Source organism: Xyrauchen texanus, chromosome 16 (assembly GCF_025860055.1).
Source record: "Xyrauchen texanus isolate HMW12.3.18 chromosome 16, RBS_HiC_50CHRs, whole genome shotgun sequence".
NCBI lineage: Eukaryota > Metazoa > Chordata > Actinopteri > Cypriniformes > Catostomidae > Xyrauchen > Xyrauchen texanus.
Window position 1 is genome coordinate 18,229,251 of NC_068291.1, and position 14,689 is coordinate 18,243,939.

At 40.1% G+C, this 14,689-nt stretch overlaps 1 protein-coding gene across 2 annotated transcripts in view; it reads right to left on the minus strand.

The window, feature by feature from the left end:
- Positions 1-14,689, minus strand: part of asap2a (ArfGAP with SH3 domain, ankyrin repeat and PH domain 2a) — a 123,361-nt gene that overhangs the window by 18,398 nt on the left and 90,274 nt on the right. For both annotated transcript variants that reach the window (XM_052145687.1, XM_052145686.1), the window contains exons 8-17: positions 13,971-14,046; positions 13,475-13,561; positions 6,300-6,403; positions 5,706-5,775; positions 4,746-4,833; positions 3,184-3,232; positions 2,847-3,013; positions 1,388-1,521; positions 694-788; positions 398-587 (exon numbers count right to left, since the gene is read on the minus strand). In XM_052145687.1, coding sequence (XP_052001647.1) covers positions 398-587; positions 694-788; positions 1,388-1,521; positions 2,847-3,013; positions 3,184-3,232; positions 4,746-4,833; positions 5,706-5,775; positions 6,300-6,403; positions 13,475-13,561; positions 13,971-14,046 — 1,060 coding nt within the window. The remainder of the gene's footprint in view (positions 1-397; positions 588-693; positions 789-1,387; positions 1,522-2,846; positions 3,014-3,183; positions 3,233-4,745; positions 4,834-5,705; positions 5,776-6,299; positions 6,404-13,474; positions 13,562-13,970; positions 14,047-14,689) is intronic.

Consider the following 14,689-nt stretch of genomic DNA (forward strand, 5'->3'; position numbering starts at 1 on the left):
TGTATGAAAACAATGTATATTTTTGCAGTTCTGTTTTGGTGCCACTAGGGATGCAGAATATAATTCCTAATTAAAACGTTTGAGTGCGTTCAGTTTAATTTAATGTCATGAATGATTAAGAAAATATCAAGAACACTCTAATTCATACTACATATCTGTATTTAAAATGCAAAAAATGTATGTATATTTGTTTAAAATGTTTATTGTCCTTACAAAAATGTAATGTAGTAACCATAGTTTCGGCCAAAATACCACAGTCACTGTTACTACCAAAATAAGATGTATTTTTTCAATGCTATACCAAGTTTTATTGTAGTCATTATAATACAAATAACTATGATATTTTGATGGAAATTATAGTTATCGTTTTGCCAAGATCGTTTTGGAGCAGACTCACATGCCCATTGGCCAGAGGAATTGGCTCCATTAGGTCCACCCCCTCTGCGTAGACCTGGATGAGAGAAAAAATATCTCGGGCCTTCACCGCATCACACAGCGTGTACAGTTTCGACAGAGCATCAGGACACTTCTTACGAGCAAAGCGCTTCTCTGTGTATTTGGCCATGATGAAGTCTTTCCTCGCTTGCCTATGGCATTAAAAGTCAGGTAAGGATGGATACATGAAATAAAGCCTGGTACAAAGTAATGCCTTGAATTATACAGGACAAATTTACAAGAGAAACTATGGCTTACATGTCACTGGTTGGATTTGGTTTAATCACATCTTCTGCCATTAGACAAGATTCCATGATCTCATTAAAGCCAGCATTCCCCACGTTCTTGGCCAGCTGAAAACCAAACACACCCATACACACAAACACATGCAAAAAAAATCAACTAATTGCATTTCCTATCTCCAAACTGCTAGCAAACTGACTGCAGCGGTCAGTCCCGAACCTTCTGCCGGACATCTCCTTTTATGTTCCACTAAAAAAACTAACTAATACGGGTTTGAAACAACAAAAAGGGTGAGTAAATGATGACAGAATTTTCATTTGTGGCTTACAGTAACTATCCCTTTAAACACAGTTATTCATGGTCCATTTAATCTGTTTTGCTACTTCATAATACCCCAATCAGCATAACAATGTATCTTGGCATTCACTCAAAGAATCAAGTCATTCTCACTGTGGCTAACAGTTCTGCAGTCTTGTGTAATTGCTGTAATCATTCTAAATAGCTTGCTAAACACTGGGCAGAAATAATGTGTGTGAAATGACTCCCAAAGAGGCTGATTGTTTTAAGCAAACACTATAAAAAATGTAAGCATGCAGGCTGAATCAAAAAAGCCAGCACAAACCAAATAAATAAACCCGATATTAGGCTTTCAGAAACAGTGGTGGGGAATCGAATAAGCATTCTCTGAAACCAGACATCAAGCACTAACCAAGAGCTCTGAGGTGCTGAGAACATCTAGTGTTAGTGACTGGATTCTGGAGTAGTGAACACCTAACTCTCTGTGAATCCCAGAACATTCGATACACGTCAGAATCCCCAGGTTGGTGGAGAGCCACGTGGGGCCTGGAGAAAAACAACACGTGAAAAAACACTCAAATATGCTTAAAATGATTCTGCAGAACAAATATGTCCAAAAAGATGTAGACAAACGATAAGACAGCTTGTCTTCCATAATGAAAAGACTACAGTGGTGTAATTAATAATGCAGAATTATTTGTTTTCTCTAATGATTTAAAACCATCACAAATCAATGTGAATGGTGCTTACTTGTGCAAAACCTGCCACTTACTATGCATGGGTTTTGCTGCTAGGGCGTCACTATGCAGGTGTTTAGAGTGGTTTTAAACTCATTGATATGCAATTATGGTGGCAATAAACAGACACTGCTTTAGGTGATTCTAAAGATGCTGCCTAGAGTGTTCTGGGTGATTGCGGGAGCGTTGCTAGAGTGTTCTGGGTGATTGCGGGAGCGTTGCTAGAGTGTTCTGGGTGATTGCGAGAGCGTTGCTAGAGTGTTCTGGGTGATTGCGGGAGCGTTGCTAGAGTGTTCTGGGTGATTGCGGGAGCGTTGCTAGAGTGTTCTGGGTGATTGCGAGAGCATTGCTAGAGTGTTCTGGGTGATTGCGAGAGCGTTGCTAGAGTGTTCAGGATGATTACAAGAACGTTGCTTAGTGTTTTGGGTGATTACAAGAGCGTTGCTAGTGTTCTGGATGATTGCGGGGATGCTACTCTGGGTGATGGTGGGGATGCTGCTTGGGTGTTCTGGGTGATTAAGGATTTTTCTAGGGTGTTCTGGGTGATTTCAAGGGCATTGTAAGAGTGCTCTGGGTGATTGTGAGAATGTTGCTAGAGCGCACCCAGGTATTTGCAAGGACATTGCTATGGTGTTCTGGGTGATTGCAAGGACGTTTCTAGGGTGCTCTAGGTGATTGTAAGGATGTTGTTAGGGTGCACTAGGTGATTTCGAGGATGTTGCTAGAGTGCTTTAGGTGATTGTGGGGACATTGCTAAGGTGTTCTGGGTAATTGTGAGGTAGGTTCTAAAGTATTCTGGGTTATTGCGAGGATGTTGCCAGAGTTTTCTGGGTGATTGCTAGGATGTTGCTAAAATGCTCTGGGTGAGTATAAAGGAGTTTTGAATACATACAGTAAGTAGTATTCTCATAAGAAGTATGTTACTAAAAGAATGAGGTCAGATATGAAGTCTCATGGTGGCAGTTCAGAACATTATTTATTTATTTTTGGTCCAATTTGAGCAGCCTATGCAAATTCATCCCATTTAACAGAGTTCTTATAGCAGCATATGATTGTTCTTCCTCTGACCAAATTCAAAACAACCCCACCCTCTTTCTCAACTTCCTTCTTCCTGTCAATTTCCAGGTCACTCACCGGGAGCTCCGCAGTCACAGCAGACATCGTTACCCGCCATCCTCTTGACCTCGCCCAGGATGGCTTTGGTCAGCTCTTGCACAATGTTGTTCTCACCAACATGCTGGTCGCCCTTAAAGGCATTATTGAGCGCCTCCTCCTTACTGTTTTGTAGCACCGAGATCCATCTGAGAGGAGATGCACAGAGATCATGTAAAGAAATGAAAAGGTTATGGAGCAGTGGTTCTCAACTGGTTTTGATTTAGTATCCAGATTTGGATTTGCAACACAATTTTAGATTGTCTTATGGCAGGTTATTTTTTTTTTTAAGAGAACAGGGATGCAAACACAAACTCACATTTGACACTCCGGTTCATCCTCTGCCTGGAAATGATACGTTCTGTCATCTAGAGTGAAAGAAATAAAAGTCTGTGTTGCATGAAACAAGAGATAGATCATCTAGAAGAACAAAGATGTATTTGACGGTAATAGATATGCTCAGCCTCCAGAGTCCTATTTTTAAGTATGACTGAGCAACAATCATTCAGCAGATGTATTTGTGGTAAACTACAAGGTCTTCTCAACAGACATGGTCTAAATGTTACAACAACATTGTAGAAAGTTTGCGACATCCCTGTATACTGATGCTCAGCACATCCTTCCTATGTTATCTAAAAATGTATATAAAGACTGTGCTGTCGTCATGCATGTTGTCACCAGCTCTTGCCATTGTCTTGGGAAAATGTGTAGTTTTAGTGGTACTCCAGGAAAGGATTGAGAAACACTGATCTAATGCAATAACATTAGGGCCATCTCCCACCCCCACCCCAACCAGTGGGATCCCCCTGAGCGTTCCGCCGTCTGTTCAACCGACCGTATTAGAGGCCCTAGGCAATTGCCTGGTCTTCCTATAGCTATTGCTAGCCCTGAATGACATTCATATATTTTTAAGTGTGCCGAAAGTGCTTTTTGGGGCCACTGTACATTAATGGATGGATTTCCTTTTTTATAAAATGAATTCTTAAAAGCAATCAGAGATTTATTACACACTATATAATACCTAAAGTATATAACTGAACAAGAAAGTTATGCCAGCTAATTGAAGGGAATGGTTGCGATCCCCTATCAAGAGTGACACTGTGAGAACAAGTTCGGAATGAGAAAGAGTGGAAAAAATAGCAAGTTGTGAAAGGCAAGATAACCTCAAAAACTACTACTCTGACATGGGGAAATACACATAGATACAAAGTTGTTTTTATCTTTGGCATCAGTTTCCTGTGGATAGATGAGGAAGCACAGGAACATAGGCGAAAATCCCTCAGCCAGGGCCAGTGTTTCCTCACCCAGCACTTCCTCACAGATAACATTCACAACAACACCCACTTACATAAGGCTGCTATACTATAATATTCACTGCTGTGAAGACAACTTTGACATTATAGTTTGTCAAGCTACAAACTATAAAGTAGTTAGACTTTATCAAAGGGGGATTTGTTTTATATTATATATATATATATATATATATTAAAAACTCGGGGCAGTCTTTATCTGGCATGGACACTTATTTTTTTTACTATATACAACTTTTACAATTATGAAACAATTGATCAAATCAAATAGGAAAAACAAAAGTGATCAACTGCAATATTTATGTACAAATAAATAGATGTAAATAGCTGTTCAGCAACATAGAGTCATAATTAATAAAAATGTATTCACTCAATGAAATTAACCATCCAAAAGAACCATTTGACAAAAATGAATCAAACTACCCAACACTACTTGAGAGATGAGTTACATGAAAATGAACCTGAATCACAGTACAATGCAAACCAGTACTACAGTTCCTGTATTGCAAAAAGCTCTTGTATCAGATTTACAGATGTGTGTGTGAAGTAACATTGTGGGGTGTAACCGTACGGGAGATGAGGTCAAAACTCTTCTTCTCCTCTGGGTTGTGCTTCACTTGACAGGTAAGAAGATTGAGTTTAGCAGGAGGTCTGTTAGCCTGAAACACACAGAAACAGAATGAGAGAAAAGTGAGAACATATCAGTTACCAATAACATTCCTCCCAACACTAATTTAATGAGAATCACATTAGAGAATTATGATGAGAATGATATGATTATGATAATAATATTATGAGAAATTAGAATAAAAATAGAGAATCTAGAGTAACACCAAAAAATACAAATCTTCAGTAGAACAAACTGATGAATTATGGTATTGAGAATGTGGCAGAAAATTATCTTGTGCAAAATATAATAATATATATATATTTTTTTTCATTAGATTTGGTGGTGACATTAGACCAGGACATGCTTTCATAAAATTCACCCTCAGACTACATTTCAAAATGTTTTAATATGCTCTCTTTTTCCAAACATATAAAATATTGTGAAAACTGATACATTAAATGGATGCCCTACATTGACCACTAGCTTCAGCAAAAACTTTCATAACTGATGTGCTCTAGAACAAGGTGTACAATCGCAACTGTTGTATTCCTCTTTATTCCAAGCTCCTCCCAATCCTCGCCAGTTGCCTTGGTGACAAGAAAAGTCTTCAAATCTGAACAGCACTGAGGCCAAAGGAAATGCCTCTAAAAGGGACACAAGTATGACTGATAATGTTCATTGAGAGGCCTGACTTCTGTTTCTTACAGGGAAAGTTCAAAGGCATTCAGCTACTGAATCAGCATAGCACTAATGAGGAAAATGCCCTTCTTTACCAAAAAAAGAACCTTGGCTTGGAAACAAGGCTTGCTTTTTCCCCAGTGTGATTATGTTTGTGTGTTGATGTGTGTTAGTGCATGTGTGAGCACACGTGAGAGGAATTATTCAGATCCAGTATAGGCAAGGTCAGCAGTAATTACGTACTGTCCCATGCGAGATGGTCAAATAACCGTTCTTCACCGTGCATTTTCTCTTCTGCCATACTTTCCGAAGCCTAGAAAAATAAACAGTAAAAATCACATCATCATCCACAAGAGATTCAACTTACCCATCTTAAATTGTGTGTTTTTATGCCTTGTTTTTATGTTTAGGTTTTCTGTTATGTACTAAATATTGCGGTTCCAAATTCAGGTATTATTATGCAGTTATTAGCTGGCTAACAGATGAGGCCTTTTTGAAATTACAAAAGTGGCTTGTGATAGTCTTGGAAGCATAAGTTAAAAAGAGTTCAGTAGTGTTTACCAATCAGTAATGTTTTGCAATGTATGCCATTATTTTCCACCAAAAGTGTGTTTATGAATATATCTTTGTCTGTGACATTTTGGCATGGCAAGTACTATCTACCGTTGAGCCCCATAGTAGTGCTTAAGACCGCTATTTAGGAGCCAAATTAACCTTCACAGATTTCAATACACTATAAATTATGCAGCACTGCCTATAGTTGTTGTAACGAACATGCACTAAATCATTTTGGCATTTTAATGAGTGATCTGTTATGTTATGTCCAAGTATGATTACCCATCACTTTTCTTGTAAAGGTTTCCACTGCGCTCTGTCCCATGTTCCTTGTTGCCCTGTGGCTGGTGCAGACTGTATGTGGCGCTTTGTCTAACCTGCGAGTCCTATGAAAACAGAAAAGATGCATAATTGGCAAGTATATGTAATAGCAGTAAAACACTGGACATGTCACCAGTGCACTTTTTTGTAGCTCAGTCACAGTGTTGTCACTCCAATGAGGAAATGGGAGCAGTGGGCTTCTTCAAGTGTCCCTAGAGAGCTGAGCTCATTTTGAAATGCACTGCTGTGGAACACAAGGCTCTGAGCCAGTAATGAGAATGCTTCCATATTAATACTAATGTTGTTTTTGAGTTGAGTGAAAGCCAAAATGGGTTGTATTCTGATGGTGTACTGTGAAAAGCTTGGCTTAAACAGTGTCACATCACTCAGGTTTGGACAAGAATTTTGGCTTAAGAACTCTAGCAATCAATATTACTAACATGATGATACAATTTAGACTGCATTGTGGTTTATAAACAATGTAAGTAAAATGTACATATATGATCTGATGGCAGAAAGTGCATACCAAAAAGACACTTACTCTCCTAGACTTTGTTGCCAAAGGACGGTAGCATTAAAGAAGACAAGAGAACATTCTTAAGACAGGTTACACACATATATTTCACACTAAATGCTGCAATAATGTAAACAACACTTTTATATGAGGACGCACCAATATTGGAACTTTGCATCCAATGGTACTGATAACTGATCATTATTTTTTGTTTTATATAACCAATATGCCTGTTTTATACATTTTAATTTACAAATAAAAACACTGCTGCTTACCAAATAAATGATAAAATAAAGATCTGAGTTAAGGCTTCACAAGTATGACAAAAATGTATAATTGTTATTTTGGGTTGATCAACTTCAAGCTGTATTCTTAATGTTGCTTACATATCCAAAACAAGCTCAGAACTGTGTTACTGAATTACTTTATTGCTATGTTATGCATCAGTTAATAAAGACTTTGCCTCTGTCAAGTTCACACTGTTCACAGAAGTACAGTTGCAAGAATAAAATAAGTGAACCCTTTGGAATTAGCTGGTTTTCTGCATTAATTTGACATAAAATGTGATCTCATATTCATCAAAGTCACAAGTATTGATAAACACAATGTGCTTAAGCTAACAACAACATAATATTTCAATTTTTTATTGAAAACATCCTATTAATCATTCACAGAACTTTGGAAAAATTATGTGAACCCTTAGATTTAATACTTGGTCAATCATCCTTTGGCAGCAATAACCAGCAACAATAACAAGTGTTTCCGGGAGCTGCAGATTAGACCTACACAACAATGTTTTCATGTGGGTATACAGTTCCCCTTTTATGTCATACATAGTGCTGCATGTTCATCCCAAACAATTCCCTTAGTTTCATCATTCCACAAAACATTTTCCCATTAGCATTGTGGAGTGTCAAGGTGGTCTTTGGCAAACTTCAGGTGCACAGCAATGGTTTTGTTGGAATGCAGTGGTTTCCTTCGAAATGTCTTGCCACGGACACCATGCCTATTTAATGTTTTTTGTACAGTAGACTTATGAACAGAGATGTTACCCAGTTCCAATAATTCCTTCAAGTCTTTTGCTGTCACTATTTTTATTTTTTACCTCATTGAGCATTCTGCAGTGTGCCCATTGAGTCATATTGGCTAGACAGCCACTTCTAGGGAGAGTAGCCAAGGTACTAAATCTTTTGTTGACATTATTAGCCTAGGGTGTAACAGATAAAGGATGGCGAGGAGGAGGCGGGAATGGGCTAAACAGTCAATGTAAAGTTTAATATCAAACTCAACATAAAACAAACATGCAGCGCGCCCATGTGCATCTCTCTCTTTCGAACTGGCATCTCGCTCTCCCTGCTGATCAACTTTTCAATGCCGGCCATGCCCTCCTATTTGTCACACTCCTACCCTGCCCGATTCAAGCAAGGGTCTCATCGGAGTGACTACCACAGCTATGCAGGAAATCAGTTGTGCGAGACAATGATCAGTTATAAAGTTTAGCAGCAGTTATACAAAATATTTGACTGCAGAATGCTGCAATTGACTAATTAGAACACAAAGAGTAGAATATTTGAATTGGAAAGAAAGGCCCAATGTTATCTGTTTCACAGATAACAGCAAAATCAGATTGATGCTGTAAAGTTTACAAAATGCCAAATTTGGCCGATCATCAAAATATCATGAATTCATCTCATAGCAAAGAAGGCCAGCAGGGTAAACCTGGTAATGTTATCGGATAGTTAGATTAAAAAACTCTTGGCATCTTAGAAGCTGTTCACATGGCATTAAAAAGATTGTTACTTAAAGATTTTTGCATTCACTTTAAACATGCATAATTGTACATATTACTGTAAAGCATACAGTGGGTATCCATTCAGAATAGGCTTTCTACCTCCGCGATCACCGCGTGAATAGGTCATTAGCAGCTCTAAACCACTAAGGGGTGCTATAACCAAAGAATTTCAACAGGTCAGAGCTGAATGCCTCAGAGTTCTTTCTCCCTTAACGACCATTAAGTTGGAGGCGGTAAGGGCAAGTTAAGCTTGTTTTGCCAACAGCCATAAAAAAAAGAACAAAAAACTTCAAATTACCATAACATTTATTTTCTGGCTAAATGTTGAAATGAAGACATATTTGTGGTGGTGGTGGCGTGGTTGATTGCAGTTTGTGAATGGAGAGCGAGATCAGAACATGAGAGCAGTAAGGATCATCACCTGGCAATGAATTGTCTCTAACAGCCATTTGTCATTGCAGTGAGAGTGGAGACAGGCTTTTAAGAGCGAGCCAGATGCCAGTGAGGGAGAGAGAGCAACCACAGACACACACTGAAAGAGCATGTGCTGAGTTGCTCTGAAAAGCGAACGGATTGAGTTATTGTGGAAATAAATTACCTTTTTGAGTTTAATTATGCTGTCTCCTGCTTCCTCCTTGCACCCCATCCTAAGAACATTGTTACACTGGTGCCAGAACCTGGGATTAAGGGAGGAAGAACGCCAGCATGGATTCCTCACCTCTGGAGAACGTGGCCAAGACCCTCGCCTGCCTCCACCAAACACAACATTAGGCCCTCCTTGAGCTGTGCACCAAACAGGAGCAGCAATTCATTGCACTCCTCTGCACATGGCGGCGTGTTAGGGATCCGGAGAGACCCAAGATCCTTAGAGAAGGAGCCCCTAAGGAGCCCCTAAATGACCGGCTCCTCGACTCCGGGGATTGCAATACCCGCTGGGGAGGCAGAGCCGTGGCCATCTACGTCAGTTCCACGACAGGATTACTAAAGGGAGGGGGAAGTCTCGGCTTCCCAAGCCCCTAGAGGATTTCCCGCAGGGAGCAAACGCAAGACGAGAATCTTAGGCTTGCCTAAGACAGTGAGAGTGATTGATGGTCACCATCTTCAGCCAGATATTGCACTCGCCTATCCGTACTTTTCTATTATAATTGACTGGTTATATCGAGTGACACAGGACGCTCAGACAAAGGAAGATATGACCCAGTTATTGATACCAAAGAATCATCTGGAAATGTTATTCCAGACAGCTCATTATAATCCAATGGTGGGTCACTGAAGCATCTAATGGCCTGTTTCTATTGGCTGGGCATTTGATGTTCGCAGATGGAGTGCGGCCTGCCGGGAATGTCAGCTGGTGAATCCGCCGGCCACCCCAAGAGTGCCTTTGCGCCGCTTCCTTTGATCGAGGTCCCCTTTGATAGAATTGGTATGAATCTCGTTGGGACATTAGAGTGGACGGCATGTGGTTATCGCTTTGTGTTGTTCTGGGGGACTACGCAACGCGATATCCAGAAGCAGTGCCTTTAAAAAACATCTCTGCTGAAGCACTCTTCAAAATTATCTTCCGAGTGGAGATTCTGAAAGAAATCCTCACTGATCAAGGCAGCACTTTTAAGTCACTTACTCTACTCGAGCTGAATGAATTATTGGGAATTAAACTGATTCGGACAAGCGTGAATCACCCGCAATCGAACGGCTTCAGATTCATATGTTCATGCACGAAGATGCTCGGAATTGGGGTAAGTGGCTTGAACCCCTGTTATTCACAGTGTGAGAGGTCCTTCAAGCCTCCACGGGGTTCTACCCATTTGAATTATTGTATGGGTGTAGCCTCGGTGTCTTAGATGTCATGAGGGAAAATTGGGCAGAGGGAACTTCAAATAGCAAAAACAAAATTCAATACGTTCTTGACCAGAGAGCAAAACTCCACACATTGGGGCAACTATCACGGAGAAATTGCTACAGGCTCAAGAATGTCAGACCTGGCTGTGTAACAGGGGAGCTCAGCTACAGAATTTTACACAGAGAGAGGAAGTCCTTGTATCACTACCCACATCAAGCTCTAAATTGCTCGCAAAGTGGCAAGGGCCCTTTGAGGTCACACAGCGAGTCGGGGAAGTCGATTATGAGGTTAAACGCATGGATAGGGGTGGAGCATGTCAGATTTACCACCTCAAAATCATAGAACCATAGAGGGACGTGGTCCCCGTGGCTTTGGTGATGGTGGTAACGGAGAGGGAGGAGCTCAGGCCGGAGTGCACTTAAAAGCCAATCGCGGCACCCTGGTCACTTGCGGAGACCACCTCTCACAGTCTCAAATTACGGACGTGGCCCGGATGCAAAGATAATTCTCGGACGTGCTCTCACCCCTTCCCCGGTCATACGAACCTCATAAAACACCATATCAAAACAACCCCATTGGTAGTGGTATGAGGTCATCCTTACCGATTACCCAAGCACAAAAAAAGTGTTATGAGTAGAATTAACGGCCAAGCTCGATATGGGGGAAATAGAAGTATCCCACAGTGACTGGGCCAGCACGGTGGTGCTAGTTCCGAAGACTGACGGCTTGGTCCGGTTCTGTGTGGATTACAGAAAGGTCAATGCAGTGTCTACATCTGACACATATCCCATGCTTCGTATTGACAAACTGGACCTTATGGACTGAGTCCTCAGACCATTGGATGACATTATTATATATAGTAATGATTGACAGTGGCATATGCAGCATTTGGGGGCAGTTATGAGGTCAATTGATGGGCGGGACTCACGACAAACCTCAAGAAGTGTGCAATTGGATGGGTGGAGGTACGGTATCTGGGGTTCCACTTGGGTCACAGCCCACGGGCAGGTGTGCTTCCAAATTGATAAGACTGCAGCAGTTGCGGCCTGCCCGAGACCCAAGACCAAAAAGGAGGTGAGACATTTCCTGGGGCTAGCTGGATATTATAGGATGTTTGTGCCCAATTATTCGACATCACCAGCCCGCTGACCAATCTCACTAAAAAGGTAGCCCCAGACCTGGTCCAGTGGTCAGAGCCATGTCAATAGGCTTTTATGCGGGCGAAAGCTATGCTTTGTGGTGGGCCATTATTTCTTGCTCCCGATTTCTCGCTCCCTTTTGTTGTGCAGACCTATGCATCAGACAAGGGGTTGGGAGCCATGTTGGGGGCGGAACGCCCAGTGCTGTACATCAGCCTGAAGCTTTCGGTGAGAGAGGCGATGTACAGCTCCATTGAGAAGGTGTATCTGGCCATCAAGTGGGCGGTCCTCACCCTTCGGCATATATATATATATATATACAGATTTTGCGCTTACGAAAAGAAATTGGTACTTTTATTCACCAAAGTGGCATTCAACTGATTAAAATGTATAGCTTCAATATATCCACACAATTTTCCTTCCTCATGATGTCATCTATTTTGTGAAGTGCACCAGTCCCTCCTGCATCAAAGCACCTCCACAACATGATGCTGCCACCACCATGCTTCATGGTTGTGATGGTGTTCTTCGGCTTGCAAGCCTCACCCTTTTTCCTCCAAACATAACATCAGACCAGAGGAAATGTATCCAAAAAGTGTAGTCTGGTTTTTTATGGCAGTTTTGGAGCATTGGCTTCTTCCTTGTTGAGCAGCCTTTCAGGTTATATTAATTATAGGACTTGTTTTACTGTGGATATAGATACTTGTCTACCTGATTCCTCCAACATTTTCAGAAGGTCCTTTGCTGTTGATCTGGGATTGATTTGCACTTTTCGCACTAAACTACTTTCATCTCTAGTATTCCAGTATTCATCTCTCCTGTACCTTCTTGCCTTTGGAAATTGCTCCCAAGGATGAAACAGACTTGTGGAGGTCCAAATTTTTTTTTCTGAGGTCTTAGCTGATTTCTTTTGATTTTCCCATGATGTCAAGCAAAGAATCACTGAGTTTGAAGGTAGGATTTAAAATACATCCACAGTTACACCTCCAATTGACTCCAATTAGACTATCATAAGCTAATTGGCTAATTGCCTAAAAGCTTTCAAAATCATTATACAAATACATCATACAATATACATTCAACTGTATATATATGAGCGGATCTAACACTTTTAGTCTAACACTACTATGACTAGCTGGGTCAATTATAACATGGGTTAACGATAAAAAAAACTTAATAACTAGGTGTGCAGATAATTAAATAGCTAATATCTCTGAAACAACAGTTGTAATTTATTGAAAAAAATATTCTTTTTTTTTTAAAAAAACACTATTTTTCAGAATGTTTATCAATGGATTACACACAGCATTATAATAAGAGACAACAAAGAATGAAACGAAATTATTTTCATTAACTGAAATAAAAATATAAACTAATATATTTGGAAAAACTGAAAATAAACTAAAATACATTACCTAAAATACATACCCCCATACAGTACACATACGCACTCACAAACACATGCACAAATGAAATGTTGAAATTATATAGATGAGACATTTTCTTGAAAAATAAAATACAGTAGAATACAGTAGAATAAATGCAAATAAATGTTTCTTATTAGAGAAAGAATATGACTCCTTGTTTTTGATTTGCATAAAAATATTTGACTTACTATACCAAAAATGAATGAAATAGGCACAAGGAAATTAGTAATAAGTAAAAATTTATAAACAATCATTGGGGGGGAAATTTGTCAATTTGGATGTTAAGTTGTAATTAATAATCCCGGGTCAATTTGACCCGGCGATGTCTTCAGTAAAACTTGATTGTCAGGACTAAGTAAGGGTTAAACTTTGTGAATGGTGCAGAGGTTTTTGAGTGTGGAATCTGATTTGAGAAAAGACTAACCTCCTTCTGTTCAACCTGCAGAGCAGTCTTCAGGACGTCCCGTAACTGGGTAAGCTGCCTGCGCTCTTCATCCTGTACACGTTTAATCTGAAGGAGAAAAGAGAGTCAGCCAGGAGAAAAATCTGCTTTATGGATGTAGAAAAGCCATGTGTAAACTCTATGTTACAATCCTGTACCCAGTAAGTGCTCCATCTATGATGATTCTTCTTTATTTACCATTAGACATTATATGTCATACACAAAAAGTACCATGGTCTCACAATGTTGTTTAAACAGATACCATAGTAATACCATAAAGAACCTTGAAGTAGCTTAGAATACCACGTAAATAGCATGGTACACAAATATCATATCTATTCAGTATATGGTATTGTCATCTGATACCATCAGTACCATAGTACCTCCACAGTAAATGTTTGTTATATGAAGCTATGCATAATCATTATAGCTTTTGATTATGCTAAAACTCCCTAACATAAGAGTTTGAGTGTCTCACCGAGTGCAAATCTGTGGCCAGTTTCTCTATTGAGGGCTTTAGGTTGTCCACTGCTTTGAGGCCATCCTGAAAGAAGCTAAGAGAAGAAGGCATTATATAATTTATATTCAGAATGTACAAGCATCTACACTCACTTAATGGATTATTAGGAACACCTGTTCAATTTCTCATTAATGCAATTATCTATTCAACCAATCACATGGCAGTTGCTTCAATGCATTTAGGGGTGTGGTCCTGGTCAAGAAAATCTCCTGAACTCCAAACTGAATGTCAGAATGGGAAAGAAAGGTGATTTAAGCAATTTTGAGCGTGGCATGGTTGTTGGTACCAGACGGGCCGGTCTGAGTATTTCACAATCTGCTCAGTTACTGGGATTTTCATGCACAACCATTTCTAGGGTTTACAAAGAATGGTGTGAAAAGGGAAAAACATCCAGTATGCGGCAGTCCTGTGGGCGAAAATGCCTTATTGATGCTAGAGGTCAGAGGAGAATGGGCCGACTGATTCAAGCCGATAGAAGAGCAACTTTGCCTGAAATAACCACTCGCTACAACCGAGGTATGCAGCAAATCATTTGTGAAGCTACAACACGCACAACCTTGAGGCGGATGGGCTACAACAGCAGAAGACCCCACCGGGTACCACTCATCTCCACTACAAATAGGAAAAAGAGGCTACAATTTGCAAGAGCTCACCAAAATTGGACAGTTGAAGACTGG